The sequence below is a fragment of the Equus przewalskii genome, chromosome 3 (genome assembly GCF_037783145.1).
Source record: "Equus przewalskii isolate Varuska chromosome 3, EquPr2, whole genome shotgun sequence".
In the NCBI taxonomy this organism is placed as follows: Eukaryota; Metazoa; Chordata; class Mammalia; order Perissodactyla; family Equidae; genus Equus; species Equus przewalskii.
The window spans coordinates 117,351,077-117,375,143 of NC_091833.1; the positions used below are offsets into that span (position 1 = coordinate 117,351,077).

General features: G+C 44.8%; 1 protein-coding gene across 19 annotated transcripts in view; it reads right to left on the reverse strand.

Annotated features, from left to right (window-relative positions):
- The window catches only part of ADD1 (adducin 1), an 85,052-nt gene that overhangs the window by 3,082 nt on the left and 57,903 nt on the right, over positions 1-24,067 (reverse strand). For 3 of the 19 annotated variants that reach the window (XM_070615186.1, XM_070615187.1, XM_070615188.1), the window contains exons 5-15: positions 22,439-22,519; positions 22,047-22,196; positions 19,525-19,668; positions 19,313-19,411; positions 18,385-18,564; positions 13,925-14,176; positions 11,172-11,273; positions 10,387-10,476; positions 4,875-5,031; positions 1,236-1,334; positions 508-541 (exon numbers count right to left, since the gene is read on the reverse strand). In XM_070615186.1, coding sequence (XP_070471287.1) covers positions 508-541; positions 1,236-1,334; positions 4,875-5,031; positions 10,387-10,476; positions 11,172-11,273; positions 13,925-14,176; positions 18,385-18,564; positions 19,313-19,411; positions 19,525-19,668; positions 22,047-22,196; positions 22,439-22,519 — 1,388 coding nt within the window. Of the gene's footprint in view, positions 1-506; positions 542-1,235; positions 1,335-4,874; positions 5,032-9,548; positions 9,642-10,386; positions 10,477-11,171; positions 11,274-13,831; positions 14,177-18,384; positions 18,565-19,312; positions 19,412-19,524; positions 19,669-22,046; positions 22,197-22,438; positions 22,520-24,067 lie in introns of those variants that run through there. The other 16 variants (XM_008532377.2, XM_070615173.1, XM_070615174.1 and 13 more) reach the window with 11 other exon arrangements.

Consider the following 24,067-nt stretch of genomic DNA (forward strand, 5'->3'; position numbering starts at 1 on the left):
CTTTAAAAAATAGCACCAAATGTCGCTCTTCTGCCCCCTCTCAAATTAAGCTTAAGCACCCAGCTTAAGCAAAGGTCCAAACACATGCGACTCCATGCAGCAGGTGGCATAATCCCACCGTCTGAACCTAATCTAGATTTATGTCTGATCCGACAGGGCAAAACCTTCCCGCCAAGCAATCATGGGTCTCCAAGGCTGAATGGGACAACATGATCCTTCTGGAACTTCTGAGACCCAGAGTGCTCTGAGCAGCGCTGCCTCGGTCCGTGGGAGCCCTGAGGGCAGGCTGCCCATCATGCAGCTCTCAGGTGACTGAGCCCCTTCCAAGAAGGACACTGCCCAGAATGGAGGGACTGGGTACACAGAGGCAGGGTGGGGGAGGGGGCTCTGTTTTATTTTGAATAAACAGAAAACAAAACTTAATAAGCAACAAAGAAGCAGGAGAATGAGGCAAAGCACAGGGAATTCTGGTTAACCAGCAGAGGGCCAGATGGCGGCAGTACTTACTATGGTAACAGGTACTCTTTAGCGCATCCAGCTCCTGTTTGTAACGCAGCCACGAGAAGAGAAAAGCACAGGTAGAGAGTCTATGCATTCAGTCACAGCCATTGGGTTACAGAAGGAGAATGGCCAAGCCATTCTTGTGGACACAGAATGAGGTGGAACCCGACAGGACAGGCACGAGAAGCACAACGTACGAGACCAAGGGACAGATACGTGGGCCACACAACATGCGGTGGGTGGTCTGAGAGGCCACCAGAGACCAGCACTCTCCATGGACTGATTAATATAGCAAGTCAAATGAAGTTCTGTAGCCCAGATACAATGGAAGACACTTCCAGAGGGGTAACCCGAGTACAGTAAGGTTTAAGAAATGTGCAAGCAGTGGGCAAAACTGACATCATACATGAAGGTGAGCTCCAATCCCCCAAGTTTGTCCTACCACCTCTTGGTGACATCTCACTAACTAATCTGTTTTGCCTCAAGTTACCCAGGACAGAACCAAAACAGGAGTGGAGGAGGCTGGGCGAGCTCAGAACCACATGACGTACTGATGTCCATGCAAATGCACACTTCTTTATTAGTGTCAACTCAACTATTGCCACACTCAGTTGCTTTTCCTCAACTGGACAAAAACACAAAGTTTGCCTTCCTCCTGGTGGATGCCAGTCCACATAAGGCCAAGCATGCCCCACACCCGTGGCAGCCACACCCGCCTCCACCCCAGAACTCACCTTCCTCAAGCTTGACGGGTGTGCTGGGGGGAGTGTGGGGGCCGGAAGGGTGCTCTGGAGGACTCTTTTCTTTCTCTTCTCTAGTCTCATCCAGATTCTCTGCAGATGTACAAAAAGTGACAAGAGAGCTTTAGACCCCATGAGGCTTCACCCTCCTCAAGGGCTGATGGGCCCTCCTGCTCTGCCCATCTGGCTGCCTCAGGGAAGACGGCTAGGGCTTCTTAGGGTGCACCCAAGAGACCAGGGCAGGCTCACAGTGACAGGTATCTTCATCCTTTTTCTCCTTCCTCTACAAAAGAGGATGAAGGAAGCCAACTGCAACTAGGGTGTGGATCTGAATTTCAGAAAAATTTAATCAACTTTGGATAGAAAATTAATTTCTATTCTTATTCCAAAGAGAATCTGCCAGAGCTGCCTATGTGAGAGACTGCGATTGGTGACCACCCCCCCACCACCCGCCGCCAGTCCTCTCCTCTCCTCCAGTGAAAAGCCCCTCCCCCTGTCCTTACCATCCAGCCTCTCCCACTGCTGAGCAAACATCCCAGGGTCCTAAGCAGCCTCACCCTATTCACCACCTCAAGCGATGCTACATGAGTGTTACTTTGGTTTAATTTGTTATGTAGAGCATTTTCTACCAATAATTTAAACTTGGCAATTGTAATGTATATTTTGATTTTTTAAAGTAAAACATGCTGATAAGGGCCAGAGGAAAAATTGCAGGAACCAGGACCCAGGATTCAGAAAATTCCAAGTCTACTTCTCATTTAGGGAAAAATATATACCAATTCCTTAAATTTCCTTCTCTCATTTAAACTTTTTATATTAATAGCTTTAGGATCGCTGGGTCCCACCTTTTGAATCAGCAGCTACAATAAGCAGGACCTCTGATCTCACAGAGATGCTGGCCGACCTTCCTAAGCCTCCTGAGCCTACAGCTACCTTCCTAAAGCCGGGTGTCTATCAATAAAGGCCTTTACATCTCCTACCTGAGTGAACAAACGTCCTCAACCAGGAAAAGGGACCAGAGGCTGTCTCCCCCCCTGAGGTGCTGACCTTTGACAGACACAACCACCATCACCCTCCGCCCTCGGTGCCAAGGGCCAGCCATCGGTGCTGGGCAGGGGTCTCCTGGCAGTGTCCCAGGCGGCACTTCCACTGCTGACAGCTGTATGACTGATCATAGAGCATGGTCACAGCTGTCCCATCCATTCACTTGCTGTAACATCCCTCCTGATGAAACCTCACATGTAGGGGAAGCCCTTGTGTGCCTTTTGGTTTGACTCAAAAAAAATCCAGGTTTCCTAGACACTGGAAGGGTCCAAAGAGCGGACACACATACGTATGCACAGGAATTGGGATTAGGCCACAGGACTGATAGCTCGGGCCCACACACCACCTCCAGTTCTTACTAGAAATCAGGTAGTTATGGCCATAGCTCAGATAAATCTTTCTGCAGGGCTGGGTGCACCATTCAAGGGAGACAATCAGAATCAGAGCCCCCTTTGATGGGAAGATAGGGCTCACTCTGAGTCAATGTGCAATGAGTCTTAATTTTAATGAACATCTAAAAGAAAGTGATAGGCAGTGAAAGTGTAACGCATACTGACAAAGACTTCAGCAACAGCTTTTTGCAAAACTCAAATTTCAATAGCAGCTACATAATGCATTAGTTGGTCTAAAACAAAACCAAAAAAAAAAAACCCAGTTAAATTGGGGCAGATCAGAGATTGTCTTAGAAGCAGTACCAAGTTCCCAGAATAATCCTCCATCAACCCAGGACCCAGGAAGGTAATCATCAGTCCCATACCTGGTGAGACTTCCATTCCAGAAAGGCTGATTCCCAGGAAGCAAACCGAGGGAGAAGTGTGGTCCATACTTAGGACCTGAGGCTTCAGTACAAAGACCAGAGCCCAAGGCCCTGAGGACGACTCAGTTAACCTCCTGGGGAGGCACATCTGTGCCCCAGGATCTTCCTGGTACCAACCAAGGATGCTCAGGGAAAGTGACTCAGACCCGCTGAGGCTTCACAGTAGAGGCAGTGGGAGGCTTGCTTCTCTGATTAGTTTTCAAAATGTTTGGATCTACTTTTCAAAACCTGAAGTTTGAAACAACCTGTACCATGAGGTTCTGGTTCTTAGAGCCATTTATTTTCATGTGTTAATAAAATAGCCTCATCACAATTTACAAAAACACAACCTCCTGTGTCGGTGAGTTACCAAGAGAAACAAAGGCTGCACCAGCACGCAGCCACATTCTTCACATGGTCTTGGAATGTGCTAGAGCAGTCAAGGTGCTAGCCCCTGGGCCTGTGATCATGCCCTCCCCAGGAAGAACCTCAGAGTTTATGGAGAAAGAGACCCCAAGCTGTGACTGCAACTGTGATGAAGACGTGCAGAGGCCACGAACTGACTGCGAGGGGAGACTGAGCGTCCAGTGGTGCAGGGAACAGGTTCTGGGCCAGGTCTGAAGTCTGCCACACACAGCCCTGTTCGTCAGGACCTGTTTCACCTCTCTGAGCCTAGATTCTTCTGCTCAGGGATGGGAACAGGCCCATCTCTCAAGGTTATTTTGAGAACTAGATGAAATACATGTGTGTACAGCGTTTAGCATGGTCCCTGGCACAAAGCAACTGCTCAAAAACAATTAGCAAGAATTAATAAGACCATACAAATCAAAGGAAGGCCTCTTCGCAGCGAAACTTTAAAAGAGGAAAGTACCACATACGTCACAGTGCTAAATGTCTCATAAAAATAATATTCAGACTGGCTTTCCCACTAACTATTCCAGTTTAATGAGTTATGCTGTGAATGTCCGGACCACTCAACGTGGACAGCAATCCAGCTGGAAGAATGTGCACTGCCAACCACACTCCGGAACTCTGGAGGCAGAGTGTGCCCATGAGTGCTGCCAAGGCCACAGAAGGCCTTTTTTTGAAGAAGAAGAAGATTAGCCCTGAGCTAACATCTGCTGCCAATCCTCTTTTTTTTTGCTGAGGAAGACTGGCCCTGCGCTAACATCCATACCCATCTTCCTCCACTTTATATGTGGGACGCCTACCACAGCATGGCTTGCCAAGCGGTGCCATGGCCACACCTGGGATCTGAACCGGCGAACCCTGTGCCACTCAAGCGGAATATGCGAACTTAACCTCTATGCTGCTGGGCCGGGCCCCACCCCACAGAAAGCTTGTTTACTCCTTCTCTTCTCTTCCCTCTCCACCCACGTCTTCACGACAGCTTCTAGTGACCAAGCTATCTTCCCACCCAGCCTCCTTTTGGCGTAGGCATTCAGGACAGAGGGGTCCCACTCCACCATGTCTTATGACAGCACACAGGATATCTGAGAGTGGTCACAGGGAGCTCTCTGACGTAGTCTCTTACACATGTATTTGTGGGTCCCTCCTAACCAGACCATTCACAAGTGTGTCCTAACCTTCTAACTCCTTCGGAACTAGCCCTAATGAGTAGGCAGGCAATGTGTACTCAAGAACATTCTGGTCTTAACCAAACACAAGGTTTATGTTTCATGCAAGTGACTGTTCTCATTGCTACCTGCAGTCAATACCTGGAGTATGGAGAGGCTTGCAGGAACCACTTGTGCTGAACCTGCCCGTCACGCCTAGGACCCGGCAGTACTCACCTTCAGGGCCCTTCTGCTTTCGCTCCACCTCCCTGCGGTATTCCTCCAGCTCCCGGTCAGTGAGCGTGTTGAAAGGGTTGGGACCTGTGGTGCTCACGATCACGTGGGGCTGGTACTCCTTCTCAATGATGGCCTTGGAGGCTGTCACCAGCTCGCCCTGTGGACAAAAAGGGATGCCTGCTCTATAGGAGCCCACCCCCATGAGGACTCTCCCTCCTCCCAGGCAAGGCTGCAGGCAGGGCAGGGCAGCTCTCCAGGAGCACACAGACATCCCTGAGATGCACCTGGGCATTGCCTTAAGCCCTGAGGCTTAGGCTGAGCTGCAGCCTTCAGGGGTAGAAGATGGAGAAACACTGTTTCAATGCTACAAAATAAATATAACAGGAGAAGAAATTCTAGGAAAGTCCTTTCGGTTTCAGAAGCAAAGGCATCAAAGTATGGATCGAGAGCACAGAGCACCTCAAGGAGAATCCCATCTCCTCACTGACAGGGATGGAAGAGGGGACTTTTTAAGTCAATGACCTTCCTTATGACATCAGAAAATGTCAGGGGTCAACACTCAGGTAAGGTACACTCAAAGATTTGCTCACATTCTAAGAACACAGACAAGTTCTGTTCTTTTGACTATGGATTTAATTTATAACTAGCTCCTAGAACTTATCCCCAAACACCAGTATTTGTCTGAAGAATTTGGAAAACTGTGAGAATCTGCATAAAAGAAAGTAAGCAAGCAAGCAAGCCAAGCACAGAGGCAGCTCACAGACCAGGCCGAACCTCCCAACCTTTGAGGAGAAGGCAGGCCCAGCAGGCCAGGTGCAGTGGCAGGCCGGCCTCAGAGGGAGGGTGGCAGGTGGGCAGCCCTTGGAGGTGTGAAGTCCTCCCCACACTCACCCGCCCCAGCATAGCTCTGTGCTCCACAGCTCAGCCTGGTTGGCCCCCAAATGCTCTGGGGTTCATTTTTGAGAAAGTTAACCAGAAGTCATGCACATGCCCATTGCTTAATGAGAGCTTACAAAAACAACTGAAAATAGGAGAATCCGAAATGCTTCTGATGCCAAGCCTGGGACCTCAGCGGTCTCCTCTGTGAGGGATGAACACCAGAGGTAGAGAGCATCCTAACAATGTGCACGAGAGACAGAGCCAGACTGAGCCCGGGAGAAACTGAGATCACCTGGGCCAACTGCTCCCCTGGCAGAGGCTGGGGAACCTAAGCTGAGTAGCCGCTCTCCAGTGAGCTGGGTGTGGAGTGTTTAGAGCACTCCACGATTGATCAGTGAGACGGTTCCAGGACCTGGGGAATCAGCAACTTTTGCTCAGAGTGCCTCAAGATTCAAGATAACCTGGATGGTCAAAGGGAGCCCTCTTTTACACCAGGCCTCACCCAAGGTCAACTGACTTCTCCTTCAGAAGTAGCCCTGGCTCACCAGACAGGGAATCAAATCCTCATCTGCCACTTGGCTCTGCGGCCTGAGATAAGCCCCTTCCTGGCCACAGGCCTCAGTTTTACTATCCTTGAGAGACCTATTAGGCTGACAATGGCTAAAATCCCATTGAGTGCTAACATTCTATAAGTCTATGGCATCTTGGCTAGTTGTATTTGCATCCTGGTATCACTGCCAATAAGATGAGAAGATGATATGAGGTTTGAGAGAAATGTTTAAATTCATTTAAATCAAATGTTCAAAATTAGTAAAGGAATAAAATATCAAGAATCAACTGCCAGAGAGACACTCTGTGGACAAGCAAGGCCCCTTCCCACACCAGGACACCTGCGCCTCAATGCACAGCACAGCCAGTTCCCGCCCAGTGGCAGGGGGCTCCCTCCTCCAAATTCTTCAGCCTCAAGATCAGCTCTGAACAGATGGGGGCAGAGCGACCGTGGTACTTTGGAGAGAAGGAAACAGCACTGCTTGAGATGCAGAGGCAAACAGACCCTGTGGAGCAGCCCTGGTTGTGAAATCAGGATGTGGAATGGCTGCTCCCTCCAGCAGGCCACGTGGGGGCTCTTGCTGCTTCCCTCATTTCTAGTCACCTAACATAGGCTCTACGCAAAACAGACGCCCAATAACTACTTCTGCACTTGACTGAGGCAGCTGGCATAGAATGAGAGCTCCATCTCTGAAGATGTGCAAAGCTGGACTAGTGATCTGACTTCCGAGCATCACGTTTTCATCCGTAAAACCTACTCAGATTTGAACTGACTTTCTCAGTGCCGGTCCACACATACATCAGGTACTCAACACCAAGTTCACTGAGTGAGTCCGCAGGGTGGACCCCAGGCCCCCTTGTGTTTCTACCAGGAAGCATGAAGGGTGGCAGGGATGAGGCCCCTGATTGCACACAGGTGCACACAGAACAGGGATGCTTCTGCTGCCCAAACCAGACAGAGGAGTTCTTGCCTGCACTTGACAGTTTTCAGCGTAAATTTTCACACCCTATTCTCCAACAACTGAATTCACTTGTAATAAAATCCAGAAGGCAACCAAAATTACTTCACGTTACACGTTGGCACGTGCAATGCCGAAGTCAAGAGAGTCTGCAGCTGGGCTTAGTATTCTTTTTGGAACTGGAGCTTTTGGGTGTGGCTGATGACTCGCTGCCTGGTCTTCCATCAGCAGACAAGACCTGCCCTATGTGAATGGCCATCACTATTGAGGGAGAGATGGAAGCAAAGGAAAGTCCTTCCAGAAAAGCCCAATTGCCTAAGTCCCAAACACCCGTTCCTCAGGTTCTCAAATGGGAAGCAAGTATCTATACACTTGCCTTATTGAGAAGAGGATGTTTGCAGAACATTTAACAAACACCAGTCCTTTTCATCTGGTCAAGGAGAAATTTAACTTGCCAGTGAGCAGCACCACCTTCCAGAAGGAGCCAAGCAATCTGCGTTTTAGGTCCACACAAAAGGGCATGGAAACAGCCCCAGTCAAGGACATCAGTGAAGTAAAAGCAACTTCTCACCATAAAAATGAAATATGCTTAGCTAGTGGGAAAAAGACCAAGGGTGGAAATGTGAGGATCAGGAGGAGGATGGTGGAGAAAACAAAAGCCAGAGGAAGACTTCAGGTGCAGGGGCATCAACATCTCCTCAATGGGGCTCAGCAGTGACGGTGTCCTCCGCCAATTCCACCTGGATGCATCACTCACAGAGAGCATGGTGTTCAGACTGTGGGGAGGATGCCAGAATCGCCAGGAATCCCAGTTGCACAGACTCTGACTTCCCAGCCAAGCTTGCGGAAGCCCTACATCTACGCTTCATGAAGCATTCACATGTGACTGTGATGCACACCCGAGTCTGAACACTGCCGGACGCAGCAAAAACAAGACTGTGATTGGATGAGGAACTGGCCAGAGAAGCATCCTTTAATACAGCCAACTAGTCTGCCTTCTAGATAGCCCTAACAAGGTGCACCACCAAAAAGACTGCACAGCAAGGACTCTGTACTAATCGGCTCTAGCCCACTAAGCAAGAGGGCTGCACCCACGGGTGGGCTCTGCACGGTAAGCCCCCTGGGCTCATGGACTCAACAGCCCTTCACACATCTGAGAGAAAGAACTATGAACTAACAAGAGCACAACAGCTTAAGGTCCAAAGTACCGAAACATGAAAAACAAGCTGACGGGGATAAGAGTACATCTTTCTCCTTTGCTCTGAGAAGTCTCCCCAAGAATGGTAGCTGGAAGTACATTCTAAGGACAAGGAAAAGCGAGACCCATTAAATTAATACATAAATATGCAAAATAATGTTATTAGCAGGGATTCTAGATAGGAATAATAGAATCTTTGGTACAAATCTGCTTCTCTTTGGCAATTGGAAGATCTCTAAAATGATATCTCACTAGAGGTGTATTAATTCAAAGAGACAGACCCTGAAAATTTCCTCTGAACACAGGGGAAACACAACAAAGACTCTAAACAGCACAGTCAGCCGCTTCTGCTCTCGGCACCAAGTTCTGCACGCTAGTAGCCCGAGTGCTGAGAGGCAGTTTCCTCCTACCTGGGCAACTGACGCCAGATAGATTTTCCACCTATTGTACACATTAGGTATGCAAGTACATAAAGAAATAATTTTAGGTTTCAAATTTTTGTAAGTCTTTTTTCCCCTTGTGACATTTTAAAAAATTATCTATGGTTTTTTTAAAGGTAAAAATAAATACATTTCATCAACAACAAAGACTGTCTTATTTCCCATTCCTCTGAAAGGACATCTTTCAATCACACAACTCCAACTGTCACATTCATTACATTTACAGTCACAGCTGAGCAAGCAAAGGTAGAAGGTCGCCGAGGAGAGAGCTGCCACTGCTCGCAGTCTGCCCACTCGAGCCTTTTGCAATGGGCATTTTGTAAAAGGCAAACTCCTAAAACCCAAAAACATGCACTAACCAAAGTCACATGCAGAACTTGAGAAATGCACCACATCATTAAGACTGGCCATTTCTCAGCACAACGTAGAACGCTGAAAATTATAAAAATAACCTCACACCAAATGTTTCAATTCAAGAATAGAGTAGGCAGAACAGAACCTTCTGTACAGTTTCACAAATAATTTAGAGATCCATTTAAAGCTACTTCAGTAACTAAGACAACGCCTAGCGACAGCACACAGGTAAGGGGCAGAGCGGGCAGAAGAGCAGCGCGTGCTGATAGGTAGTTAAGGACAGGGCAGTGAGTACCTTTCTAAAAGAGAGAGATTTAGCAGGACTAAAGGTCTGCTCTGTAAGCTCGAGCCCTTCGATTGTTTCCGTACAGTCAGAGAGGGGTGCGTCCTGCAATAGTAAACTGAGTCATCAGAGCCCACCGGGCCCAGCTTTGAAATATCAACCGAGAGCACAGGATGAAGCCAGCTGAGAGCATGCAGCAGAAACAGCCGTCAACAGTGAATGCAGGGTGATGGTGGTGCTACGTGCAAACACGGACCACAGAATCAGGACCACAGCTGGCCAAATTCAGAAAATGCAACAATAATCACCTACCCTGCAGAACTGTGTTTAAAGCACTAAGTGGCAACTTAATTTTCAGAGATAACTACTTACATGATTATCTTCGATGTGCCACAAGATACAGTCCTTTTATAGAAATGCATGTAAATGTGGACCACATTTACAGGTACCCTCTGCAATCACTTTTCCCCCAAGCAGCACTTTGTTGCAGACAGCAATATGTACAAAAACAAAAGTCCATTAAACCCACCCTCTTCTAGCGTTTTACACAGTACATCACTAAAACCAGGGCAAATCCAGGCCCCAAAGCAGGTGGCGTGTGTGCTGCCCTGACACAGGCATGCATTACATGAAGCAGGGCTGGAGGCCCTTGGGCATGCTTATGCTTGGTCTACAACTCAAGGAAAAGTGGCTGGGTCATTTCTTTATCATGAAGATTTTTAACAAAGATAACTGGTTGCCTAGAACACTTACCTCATAGAGCCATTCTCTCCCAAGTTAAGAATAATTTTGGAGCAAATGGTCATCGGAGCCACCACCCACTAATGTCAGAGACATTCTGAGCTCTCACCTGGACGAGGCTCCTGTCCATCACTACACCAGACAAAACTTGGGACTGGGGGCCAGCTGTCTTAATGTCCTGTAAGTTCTGCTCTCGGATCTGAGGACAGCAAGAAGGAGAAATACATATCAACAGTACAGAGAAGCCTCACTGTGACTTCAAGTCCCGCAGTTTGTGCACTCGGGCCCCACAGCCATGCACAAGCTGCATTTCTGCTCTGCCCTTGCCCCTCATGGGTCCTGCGTGACCACCATGCCTGCTTGACGGTGCTGGTCCAGCCCACTTAGTAACTCATGCGTCTGAGGGATAGAAGACCCATCCCTGACTTTCTGCGTCTTCTAGACTGCTTTGGCAGGCACAGACTCCCCACTGTGCTCATAAACCTAAGGAGAAACATCCCCTATGTGCCTGTCTTAGAGTGACACTGTGAACACTGATGGATCTGATACACCAAACATTCATGACTCTCCAAATGAACCCTGAAAGGCAGAGGCAAAGGTTGTTCTTGCCAGGAGCAGGCTTTGCAGTTTCCAGTTCTGCCCTGCTATGTGAGCAAGTGTCAGTTCAAGAACCATGGGGCCCGAAACTGGCTGCTGCTCACATGTCATGTTTTATTAGTGCAACAGCAGAAGCAGTGTAAAGAGGCGACCTCAGCTGCAGCAGTAGTGGCCACAGAAGTCCTCTGCCAGAGCAAGGACTCTCTGACCCTGCAGCAGTGAGCATCCCGTCCAACCCGATGCTACCTTCTCCCACACACAAGTTTCCACTGAGTGCTGATGGTAGTCAATACACACCTTGTTCCTCATCTCCTGGACTTCTTTTGGGTTAGTGTTCAATGGAACAAACAGGTTAGGGACAGCAGAGGTGGAAGTTCTATGTCCATCCTCTTTAGTCCACTGTAATATCAAGAACAGTTGAAAAGTCAGAATTATGACAACAATAAGTGACACCACAGCATCCAATTTGTCCAACTTATCTCACTTCTGGTCATGCACTGAACATCACAGAGAATGAACCAATGACCACACCTCCTGTGTCACTGCAGCAGTCGGATCGGGGCAGGGCATGTCCAAACAGAAACCAGTAATGGTGGAAGCCAGAGTCGGGACTGACCAACAAGTGCCATTTAGAAAGCACAGCTGAAACCTAGGGCATGACGCAGGCTGACGACAGAGCTATGCCCCGTAACTCCCGCAGACTAGCCAGGGGACCACCCTTCAGAACACATTGGTTCACCACTGTGAGAGTCATCAACACCAAAGCCAGCTGGAAGCGTGAGATGACAGGATCATGAGAAGCAATGTGATGTTGCTACCCCGGGTAAGGAGACTCTATTGTGAGGCAAGAGTGGGCATCACCAAAGTTGTGCATTAAAATAAACTATAGCATCAGAATGTACTGTTGTATAGCTATTTCAACCCAAGAAAATGACCATATGAACACTTAGATAGTAGCTACCTGGTGGAAGAGTTTGGTGATGTCGAATATTTTATATAACTCAATACTTTTGAGTGTTACAAAAATATCCCAAAGAAACTTAAAGCGCTTCATGAGTTCTTATTAGAAGGCTGTTTTAGGTATCAGTGCATATCGTCAGCACACTGCTTTTCACATTTGTTTTTGGATCTCCAATCAAACATGATATTTTTAATCAAATTCTAATTCTTAGGCGTGAGTAGGCACTGAACATTAAAACAAGCCCATCTTAGAGAGCAAATGTTATGCCTTTCAAAATATTTTCAAGAGGCAATAAAATAGCCATAAACCGTAAGACTTTAAAGAAAGCAACAAAACTGTCAAATGCTTAGCCGCTGTGAAGGCAAGTGTGGAATGGGCATGGAGCTGTGAGATACTCACTGATGGTTATCTTCTCAGATAAAAATAACTCCAGCTTCTCATTAAAAATAATTTTTAGTCAAAACATTAAAACAACAACCTCAGAGGCTAGAACACATTTGAAAACTTAAGAACAATTATTATAAATTAATATACCAACCTGGGAACACTGCATGGAATGTGAATTACTCCAGAACAGTAAGAAACAAATTTAAATACTGAACAAGGTTTCCCCTTCAATGTATACATTGACTAAAATACCTAAAGTGATTTAATATTTTTTTCAAGCTAGCAATAAATAAAGCTTAGAGTTGCTGCTATACAGATACTTTGGAAAAATTCATCACAGCAATTCAGCACTACGTATTTATATCATCAGCAGAAAGTTGTTTTTTAGGCCCACTCCCTTTAACAAGTAAAATAAATAAAAACTAAACAAATGAAATGAAAAAAGGGGGGGGGGGGGCGGGGGAGGGCAGGAGGGAGAAGGAAAGAGGAAAGACTGGCTCGAACACTGAGCCCAGGCATGTTCACGCAGAATCTCTGCCCACGTGACACGTGTGCTTAGGAGCACAGAGGCTTTCTCACCAACTGTGCATCAGGAAAACACCAGAAGCACCTGGGGAAGACGGAACTTTTTCTTTCAAATATAAATCTACAAAGTAAAAGCACTGTTATAAGGGAACACGCAGCCCACTTTGCTTACTTGGTGCCCGCTGTTTTACAAATCTAACCTAATTTCATCTGAACTCCTACAGAACCAGTCATGCAGAGACAGCCTGTCCCGGCCTCAGTCTCCTCATGAAAGACCCCATTCCAGGGGCCTCTCCTACTCTGTAATGCAGAAGCCACTGGACTGTCAAAGGCTGGGTTAGGGAGTAGTGGAGACTGGTCTTCACAGGGATGTCTGAGCACCAGGACAGCGGAGTATCTTTCAGGGCAGCATCTGTCACTGGTGCCTGCAGATGGCCTGCGCTGCACTTGGGTCATGCCGCACCGAGCAGGAGTCAGAAGACTCACCACTATGGCCGTCTACTCACATGCAACAGTCCATGCAGGAGGTAGCTGGCTGAGAGCATTCGGAGGCTTTGGGACAGCAAGCAGGGAACGAGGCTAACAAGAGAGGACGAGGGTTAGCTGAGAAAATGCCTGTGAGCCACGAGGGAAAACTGCTTAAGAAAACACTGAAGACTTTAAAGAACAGACTTCAGTGACACAATGAAACCGCTGGAGTTTACAACACTAAAAGAACAGGTTATAACTAAACTACCTTTTGATACACGAAGTATTAAGATTCCTCAAATACAATTTGAATTAAAAGACAGCTCTTATTTTTAGGTTAATACATGTAAGTTATTTCATATTTTGCTATGTATAGAGTTAGGTAACACTGGAATTACTGAAGAGGTACAATATATCTTAAGCAGTTTCAAGCAGACAGTATTACTTTAATTATAGCTGGTGCATAAAGTGGATTTTGGTTCAGGCTAAAGAAGGTTAATGAGGAAGGTTCGCTCTACATCCAGGTCAGAAGGGCTGGATTCCCAAAGCCTCCGAAGCCCCAGCTACCCAACTTGCTCTACATCATCTAACTATGAACAGTAAGGTAGGCACAGACCAAGCAGTTGGTAATACAGCTTGGCACGCAGACACCGGACGAGAGAGACTGCAGCAAGGGTTTCACGTGATCGTGTGTAATGTTCGTCCACACCTTAGTCTTCGACTTGGGACTGCTTCCATTCTGCCCTTCCTCAGAAGCATCGTCACCCCGGCCAGAGTTCAGCCATCTTGTCTTCTCTCGCTGCTGCTTCTGAAAACTGTGTCTGAGAGGGGAGCAAGTGCCCGAATCACCGTCACTAGCAAAGGAGTAACCTGTGACACTAGCAGGAACCTCCACATCGCTGTATTTTTTAGACTTCTCTCTCAGAGCAGGGTATCGATAAGGGTAGCCAGTTCTGTAGCCCTAGAGTCCAAAGAGAGTGAAAGACAGTCAATATTCCAGATCTCAAAACAAACTTTCACTTTGGAAAATTGTGTGGAAATCTCTACAAAGGCTGAACATACACATACCCTATGACTCAGCAATTCCACTCCTAGGTACATGCCCAACAGAAATCCGAGTATGTTCACCCAAAAAAGGTAGTAAAATGCTGACAGCAGCACTATTCCTAAAGCCCCAAATTAGAAACAACCCAGTCGTCTATCAACAGTAGAATGAATAAACTGTGGCATATTCAAATAATGGAATATGATACAGCAATAAGAATGAAAACTATTATTAGGTGCAACATTAGGATGAATCTCACAAATAGGATGCTGAGTGAAAGAAACCAAATGGGAAAGAATACACTGTATGATTCCATTTATAAAAAGTACAAAAAGAGGTAAAACCAGTCTTTGCTGTTACAAGCTAGGATAGTGGTCACTTGGGATGGGTAAGTAAGCGACTGAAAGGGGAGATGGGGGGCTCTGAGGTGCTGATACTGTTTTCTGATCTGAGTGTTGGCTACACAGTGTGTTCAGTTTTTAAACATTAATAAACTGAATACTTAAATAGGTACACTCTGCTGTTTACATATTCTATTTCAACAAAAAGTTAAAATTTAAAAACCAGGGCTTACTTGCTGCTGGCTACAGTAGAGGTTATATTAATCAACGTACTTAATAATTTTCTACCTTCTAAGTCATAGTTTAACTATGACAATCTTTAGGCAAGATCAAACAAGTACACCTCATGACAAGTGGTTCGTGGCAAAATTACTTTACCTTTGAATATAACAACGTCCGAGTTCAACCTTCAACTCTGCCTCATGACCATTTACTACGCTTTAAAACTTGTGTCCCACTAATTCATGCCTCTGTAATAGCACTGAGCCCACTGTGCTGGATCAACCTGTTTGCTAATCTCCCACAGACAGTATCTCCAAGGCAAGGATGGTACCATACTCATCCCTCCTATGCAGTGCTTAGCATTTGGTGGGTATGGCAGACAGACTTTATGGTGGTCTCCATGGTCCCGACCACCTCATATAATGCCCTCCTCCCTGGAGTGTGTGCAGGACCTGTGACTTGCTTCTAACCAGTGGAATTTGGCAAAGGTGATGGGATATATTAAGTAAGAGTGTAGCACCCATCTTAAGAGAGTCTCTCTGTCCACTGCTGGCTCTGAAGAAGCTACCATGACTCCTACAGCTATAAGAAAAACTTGACAGAGATTGGAAATGGATCCTCCCCCAGTAAAGCCTTGTGATGAGAACCCAGCCCAAGTCGACACCCTGACTGCAGCCTTATGAGAGTCTAAGCCAAGGACCTAGCTCAGCTGTGCCTGGACTCCTAGCCCGCAGTTTCAGATCTGGACAAGGCAATCACAGCACCTTCACAACAAATGACAGGAGAATCAAGATTTGAAAGGATTACAGAGGGCTCATCATGTAAGATGAGTCAATGCCTGAGCTCTGCTTGCCCAGGTACTTTAAAAACATTCACATTCCTCTCAGTTCAGGAATTCTCTCTTCCCTCTGGGTGCTCCTCCTCTTTGGGACTACCTTCATTACCAATGATTCCTTTAATACATGAAAGAAAAACTGGTAATAATTCCTAAATGGAGTTTGTTGTTGTTGTTTCCACAACTATCCTCAGGAAGATAGGTAAACGTCTGCACTGGCAATTTCTCCATTTATGCGCATGCTTTGTTGAGAAATAATAAAAGATAATGATTCAGCTATAAAAAGACTATCTTCAGAAAAATATAGCATTATTATTAACTCAAGTTTCCTCTTACTTAGAGAGCCAAGGCTCTTGACTAATCTCCATGACTTCAGGATAAACTACCCAGGAATTCAAATAATTTTATCCTGAGAGGGTGTGGGTTTTTTCTTTATTCTTCCCCTTGAAATGCTATCAAAGCAAAATTAGAGGCAATACTTAAGACCTACTATGTGGCTTATAGTTAAAAATACAGATTCATTCCTTCTTTGAGAAGCTGGAATTATATTTTGATTTTCTGGGAAGCAATTTAGCATTTCTTTTAACTGTATATGTTAAAATGAAATTTCTTACAGTGAGAATCTTCAACTATTTTCTACCCTACTCAATTATTAGCAAACATATATGGCTGATCAGACTGCTAAATAAAAACACGGACTATGATCACTGATTGCTGTCTAGTTCATTTCTTATAAACTACACATGGCCTTCTATTATTTAAAATGATAATAATCTCTGCACATCAAGAACACTGAATAGAACACTCCTGTAATGAACACTTCACTTATTATCTTTCATCCTTTATCTTCCTCCTCTATCAAATTAGAGCTACTGCCCAATTTGGACTTCTCTCTCCATCCTGACCGAACAAGATGTGGTGGGCTGGTCTTCTTGATCCTTATTTCCCTCTCCTGTTCCCCACTTGACTTTGAGGTAGAAAAGCAGTAAAACATCAAAGTATTTTCAGGAAGAGAGAAGAAGAGCTCTAAGACTGGGGCCACCCCAGCGCTCCTCGCCTTGCCAGGCACCTGTGGGATCTGACTCCTGATGCTGACACCAAGGCCACCACTGCCACACTCTCAAACCTCCTCCAGATGTGACTTTGCTGAGGTTGCACTATCCTGGTCTGCTACCTAACTCCAACTGCTTCTTACATCTTCTTAGTGAGCTTTTTTCCTCTTCCTGCTTCCCTTGGCCAATCCTGGCCCATGCCCCATCTCTGCCCCTGCAGCTCTCATGCTCTGTCAGGACACAGATCACAGGTGCTGGGCTGCATCTGGGACTTGTTTGTCCATTTCCCTGACTAGGTCATGAACTCCTTGAAGGCAAGAACTATGTTCTGTTCACGGCTATAGGCCCAATAGTAGATGGTCAGTTAGTGCAATCCATCTTTACTGACCAAATGAATTCAGAAGTTACAGAAGATTCTTCCTTCTCTGTTCACTCCTCCCTCACTGATCAAATCTACTCCTGTGGACACTTAGCGCTTGAGGACACTTAGCATACCCTGAATCAGATCCATGAAGTCTTTTTGTTCTAAAATCTTCAGGAAAGTTAAACTGCCTCCTGCAGCCACTCATCCCACCAGTGACCTGGTCCAACAGTCAGGACTTTCTTATGTTAGGTTGGAATGTGTCCCACTGGCCCCAGTGCTGCTAACTAGAGCACCTAGCAGAGCCACGGCAACACACAAGAACTCCATCCCTTCCTAAGGCTTCTCTGTCCCACACTCTCATGACAGGTCCTCACCACCTAATATGCGGCAGTAGGATGTACCTCTTGGATCCCATCTAAGAAGTGAGACACTACAGCATGAAAAGGGCCCCATTGCAGAGCTGTGTGTCTTATAATGTGGTTGCTTCAACCCTAAGGACATTGTTCTGAATATTTAAAGAGCATGGTAAAATTAGAGATGGACTTGCTTCTCCCCACTGCTGTGGCTTCAGTCATGCTGCTGCCTCTGTTGTGGATGCCCCTCTTAGCCCAACTCAGCCTGTCACAAGTCTACCTATTCTTTGAGGTCATTTCTAAGTGTCATCTTCTACATAGTTTTCTCCCTGATCCTTGCAAAAAGATGAAATCCCTCACTGAAACCCCTCAACACAGACCACATCCTGATAAGTATTCTCATCACATCCCCATGATGCTGAAAGCTCCTCAGTCAGCCACTGTACTGTTCTGGGCTCCAGGTCCTGAAGTAAGGAGGGGGTCTCCCAAGTAGTAAATCAGCACAAATGGTGGTCAAAAACAATAATCAGGCCCCAAATAGCTAGAACTTACTATTAAAACAAAAAACGAAACACTTGGTGACTGATGTACAAAGTCCTCCCTCGATGGCCTGCTTGTGGGACGATGGGCACAGAGCTGACTCTGCTAACTCTAGGAGTCAGTTATCCAGCAGTCTCCTACCGAGTAGACTCTCTCTGCTCTCATTCCCACAACTGGTCCAAACAAGATTCTCTTTGGAAAACAAATAAGACAAAAAACCCTCACCTCTGTATTTTCTAGCAATTTAGCTTAGAAGTTAAACTGCCCTGGTGCGTCTTCATGATTTTCAACAGTGAAAGCATTCACATACTGCATGAAGACAGCGATTTCACAACACTACTTTACTTGTTACAAAAACACCAACATTTGTGCTTTTAGAATGAAAGTTTTATCATCAAGTGGTGGTAACAATCTTACCAGATTATCAAGCATCCGCATGAGAGCTTCAAACTCCTGCTCACCAATCTGCCACTTGGGAGGCAATCCGGTGGTGCCCTCCCCTGCTGGGGACCCCGGGGGACGGGATTTGGCTTTATACTTCCCAGGATCCAGGAGGACTAAGTTGTCTGGCCCTCCTGCACTGGCCAGAGTTCGAACCTTTTCCAAAACAAGCAAACACTAGAGTTTGAGTTCTTTACAGAGAGCAAGAGAACCAAATGACTATGAGAGATCACTTAAACAGAAATGCAGGTTTCAAAAGAAACTAAATCATCTGAGTATAAGAATAAAAAAACCAGGATGGATAGTGATAGACTGATCAACAAAACTATTTTCAGAAGTTTTTCTTTAGCATGAACAAAAGTATTGGGCACTTATACTTGGAAGCGAAATGGGAAGACAAAGCACCTTTCAATATCGTATGAAGGAGACTGGGGACCGCATTACCGCACAGACATCAATCAGGGTAACAGTGGGGACAGCACGAACTTGGAGTTGAGCAGACTTGGCTTAAATGGCACTCACAGCCATGAGACTGTGGGCAAGTCTCTACCCCTCTGCATCTGCTTTTTCAGAAGGAGTGCCCTGAGAGTCAAATGAAATAACACGTAATAACATACGTAAAGCACCTGTTGATACCATGGCTGGCACACACTAGCACTCCATAAACGGCAGTGACTTACGTATTTGAAAAATTTAAAAAATTAGAAGTAAAAAGCCCAGTGATCATTTGCCAACTTAAATCAGTGAAATGGCTTCTGGCCTGGTCAATTTCCAAATCTATGAGCTCGTCTTTGGCAAAGACATTGCTCAAAGACTCATTCTTGCAAAACATGTAACAAAAATCTACAGAAACACCACAAACACCTAAATAAACTGCAGACTGAATGGAAGGGCCACCACTGACCTGGATCTCACAGGCAACCACAAGATTATGGATGTAATAGAAGGCCTCCTCAACACTCTCTCCAACGGACACGAGCCCATGGTTCCGCAGAATAAGAACCTGAGGAGGAAAGCATGAAAGGTCTATAGACCTGGGCAAGAAGACTGACACTTTTAACTCTTTTCTTTTTCCCGCTATAATTTAAATACCAAATTAGATAGATGCCTACTGACCTTGCTTTTAGGCCCCAGATTTTTCTGAATTAAAACTTTCTCCTCCTCATCAACAAGAATCCCATGATAATCATGATAAGCCACTTCTCCAAGGGAAAGTGCCTCCGGGGAGATTGGCAAGAGGCCACATTTCATCGCTGAGACCTAGAGAGCAAGCAGTCACCATGAAGGCAGGCAAATCAAAAGTTACAACGCGTTGACTGATGACATGTTTTCCACAAAGAAATAAAAAAGGGGAACATGTTTTACTTTATTCTCTTCTCAGAAATAAACGAACCCATGACCTTAACATAAACTTGACTTCTCGGACTTACTACCAACCTACACTTAAAAATCAAAGCTATCACTAAGCTGGGAGAAATTCCACATCTTTCTGGATTTCTCCCACACTGATTATAAACACTATGTGAGATCAGACTTAATAAGGCGACCCTAGATCTAGTGCAAGGAAAGACTCAATGGCTTCCTCTGAATGAGTCACAACATCACAAAGAGAGGTTTTTCAGGTTTTTGTGTAGTTTTCATCTTAGCTCATAGGTGAGATCAAAACACCTGAAAATTAGATAAAAGCAAATTTATAAAAGTTTAGGATAATTATACTGTATAATTTCTCTACATTTATTTAAGTAAAAAATCTAAATGTTCATATAGCCCTTAAGTTTCCTCAAATTTCCCAAACTAACTTTGGAATATGCTAATTTTGAAAGTCTTCTACCTAGACTAACAGGCTCCAAAGATTTAAATAATATCTATAGATGCAACAATACCATACAGAAAAGCTGATCTACAAAGACATTACCACACAAAATGGCAATGCCACATTTAATTCCTTTCACAGTATCAGCTTTCCTATGAGAAGAAATTTCTTTACCAAGTAATTTTGATAATTTTTAAAACAAACGACATGGTAGCTGTTTGTAATCATATTCTTTTTTTTTTTTAAAGATTTTATTTTTTTCCTTTTTCTCCCCAAAGCCCCCCGGTACATAGTTGTATATTCTTCATTGTGGGTCCTTCTAGTTGTGGCATGTGGGACGCTGCCTCAGCGTGGTTTGATGAGCAGTGCCATGTCCGCGCCCAGGATTCGAACCAACGAAACACTGGGCCGCCTGCAGTGGAACACGCGAACCTAACCACTCGGCCACAGGGCCGGCCCCTGTAATCATATTCTTAAAGATACCTCTAATGGTTCTTTAAAATGGATGGACTTTTTTTTTATATGAACTTCTTCATGGTTGAAAGAGCATGTATTCTTTCAGGAAAAAATTATACCAATCAGAGAATGATGTATCTAATAAAACTGATGCTGACATCAAGAACCACACCTTCAAAGTAAAATAAACAAACCAGATGTTCATCCAAACAATCCAATATGCAAGACATTAAAACATCAAGATAGATTCAATTCCACATTACTAAATCAATGAGGTCACCTGTCATACAAATAAGCCCATAAAATCATTAAAGTATAGGGGGCCATCCCAGCGGCTGAGTGGTTAAGTTCGTGAGCTCCACATCAGCAGCCCAAGGTTTCGCCAGTTGGAATCCTGGGCGTGAACATGGCACTGTTCATCAAACCATGCTGAGGCAGCGTTCCCCTCAGCACAACTAGAATGAACCACAACTAAAAATATACAACTATGTACCGGGGGCTTTGGGGAGAAAAGAGAAAAATAAAATCTTTAAAAAAAAATCGTTAAGTATAAAATTGGTGATAAAAAGCCAATTCTAGATAATTCTAGAGTGTTTCACTTTCACATGACTGTACCAAAAACCGGAATGCGCATTTTCATACTGTGAGGTCTCAGGCTCTGTCTGGGTGGCCTGTTCACACCAGGAGGGCTCAGGCTTAAGCAGGCCCTTGGAAGCCCTGGGCTTGAAGGCCAGGTCTCCTAAGAGCCTACACTGTCTGTGCCCTCTTCCTCCAACTGCCCTACTTCTAATTCTCCCCAATCATGATGATCTAGCTGGGGCTCCATTGGCTCCAGGCAGAACATCTGGGGAAAGCTGGCCAGGTTTGTTTCTAGGCCTCAACCTGTCCAGAGCTCTCATGCCTGGCACCTTCCCCACAGCCCATCAGCACGCTCAAGCCTCCTGCATCCTACCAACCCTTCCCTGAGCCCACAGCATCCTCCACCTACCACCCCAACTTGCCCTCCCTCACTTTCCCATTCCTTTTTGAAAACAAGAAGTCTCTATTGACTGCTGTCATTCTGCACTTCCCAACAGTCCCCAATACACTGAAATCTGACCTCCATCCTGAACACTCTACGATTTTCTAATTAAGTCTAATGGATATTTTCAGACTTATTACAGGTTTTTCAAAATAGGTAGTATATGGACCCTCTTCAAAGAAAAGAATATTCTTTTAAGAAAGTCAAACTTAGTGAAAATTTTTTTTAATCCAACAAAGTTAGGTTTATCGATTTGCAGCAACAGGAGACAGCAATTTGGAGGAAATGTGAAGCGCCTCTCACTAAATAGCTTTAAAACGTCAGGCACTGCTAGCACAGCACACTCACCGCAGCCCCTGCTGGTGTGTGAATATGCACAACACACTTCACATCAGGGCGTGCAGCATAAATTGCAGAATGGAGCGTGAAGCCAGCTTGATTTACTCCTAGATTAGTACTCCCACGATCTACTACATCTCCTTGTAGATTGATTTTAACCTGAAAATAATAAAACGAAATTTTAAATGTCAAAAGGATTTCAAATTATCCTAACTAGAAATTATTTAAACCAAAGTTTAAAGTGTTATAACTAATGTTAAAGGTTTTTCTCTAAGTTAATCACACAAAACAGACTTTTTCTTCTTTCTTGGGTTTTATATGTTTAACAGGATTAGAAGATGTTTACTTATCTACTATGACCTACACATACATGACACCCAAGAGGAAAAGGATATTCTTACCAAACTGGATGCAGTCACTTCACTGTAGAGAAGTCCAAACGGCACAATGAGGAAGTGTTCCTGCTCAGAGCTCACTCTGGTCTGTGGTGAAAAATCACTGAGTTACCTCAAGAATGCAACTGAAATTATCTGCATCTCTTTTAGTCCACAAATTCACGTGTTTATTGTGAGCATTAAACGAGCTACGTAGGAAAGCACTTAAGTACGGTGCCTGTCACAAAGCTAAGAGGTACTGAAACCTTGCTATTATGACACTGTAGTAATTTATCAGGTATACAAAGCACATCTGGGTCACAATCATGATAATTAACTTTATTAAAAAACCTGGCGGTTACCAAACCAGTATCATGTGAAAAAAGGTGTCACTCCTCAGGGGTATAATAATAACAAAAACCAAAACTTATTTTTTTAAGTCAAAATGGATTTTTTTAAAATCTCAAAACCTACAGGATAATGCGCAACCATAAAAAATACAAATCAGAGAGAGCTCTTCCTTACTGTTGATCAGTTTTGCAAAGTCTCTGCACCACCACATCATCATCCCCTTGTTTGTTTGCTCCGTCCACAATACAGTTTTCTTTCCACTATTATTCATTCAATACAGATTTGGCACATACTATGTATCTGTGGTAGACACTAGTAATATAGCAGGAAAACAGAACAGTCCGGCCCTAAGAAAAATTCAGTCTAAAATGTTGGAGAGGTTGTGGAGAAAAAAGGAACCCTCATACACTGCTGGTGGGAATGCAAACTGGTGCAGCCACTATGGAAAACAGTATGGAGAGTTCTCAAAAAATTCAAAATAGAACTACCATATGACCCAGCTATCCCACTACTGGGTATCTATCCAAAGAACTTGAAATCAGCAATTCCAAAAGTCCCATGCACCCCTATGTTCATCAGAGCATTATTTACAATAGCCAAGACGTGGAACCAACCTAAGTGCCCATCAACTGATGATTGGATAAAGAAGATACAGTATATATATACACACACACACACACACACACACACACACACACACAATGGAATACTACTCAGCCACAAAAAAGGATAAAATCGTCCCATTCACAACAACAAGCCACATAGAGAAAGACGAACTCTCTATGACTCCACTCATAGGTGGAAGTTAAACCTATAAACAAACAGAAATGATTGGTGGTTACCAAGGGAAAGGGGGACAGTGGGGAGAGGGCACAAAGGGTGAAGTGGTGCCCCTACAACATGACTAACAATAATGTACAAATGAAATTTCACAAGGTTGTAAGCTATCATAATCTTAATAAAAAGTTAAAAAAAAATTCAGTCTAGTTTTTATAATGATTTTGGGATAGACTCCAAAGACTCCTCAAAGCTATCAAGTTGGAATACCATATTTACTACTGAACTAAGAATTCTAACTAGGGTCAGGTAGGTGGAATTTAGTGTTTGTTGAAAACCCCTTACTTAAGGTGTTTAGCCCAACTTCCTAACCAGCATAATGATTTCTTCTGTACTGGCCCAAACAGAAACACACACAGGGTCTGCCTGGACAGTTGTAGTGATACAAACACTCACCATGTCCTCACTCAGCAAATAGTCACTGAGCGCCTACTATGTCATGGGTTCTGGAGTACAGGAGTAAACAAA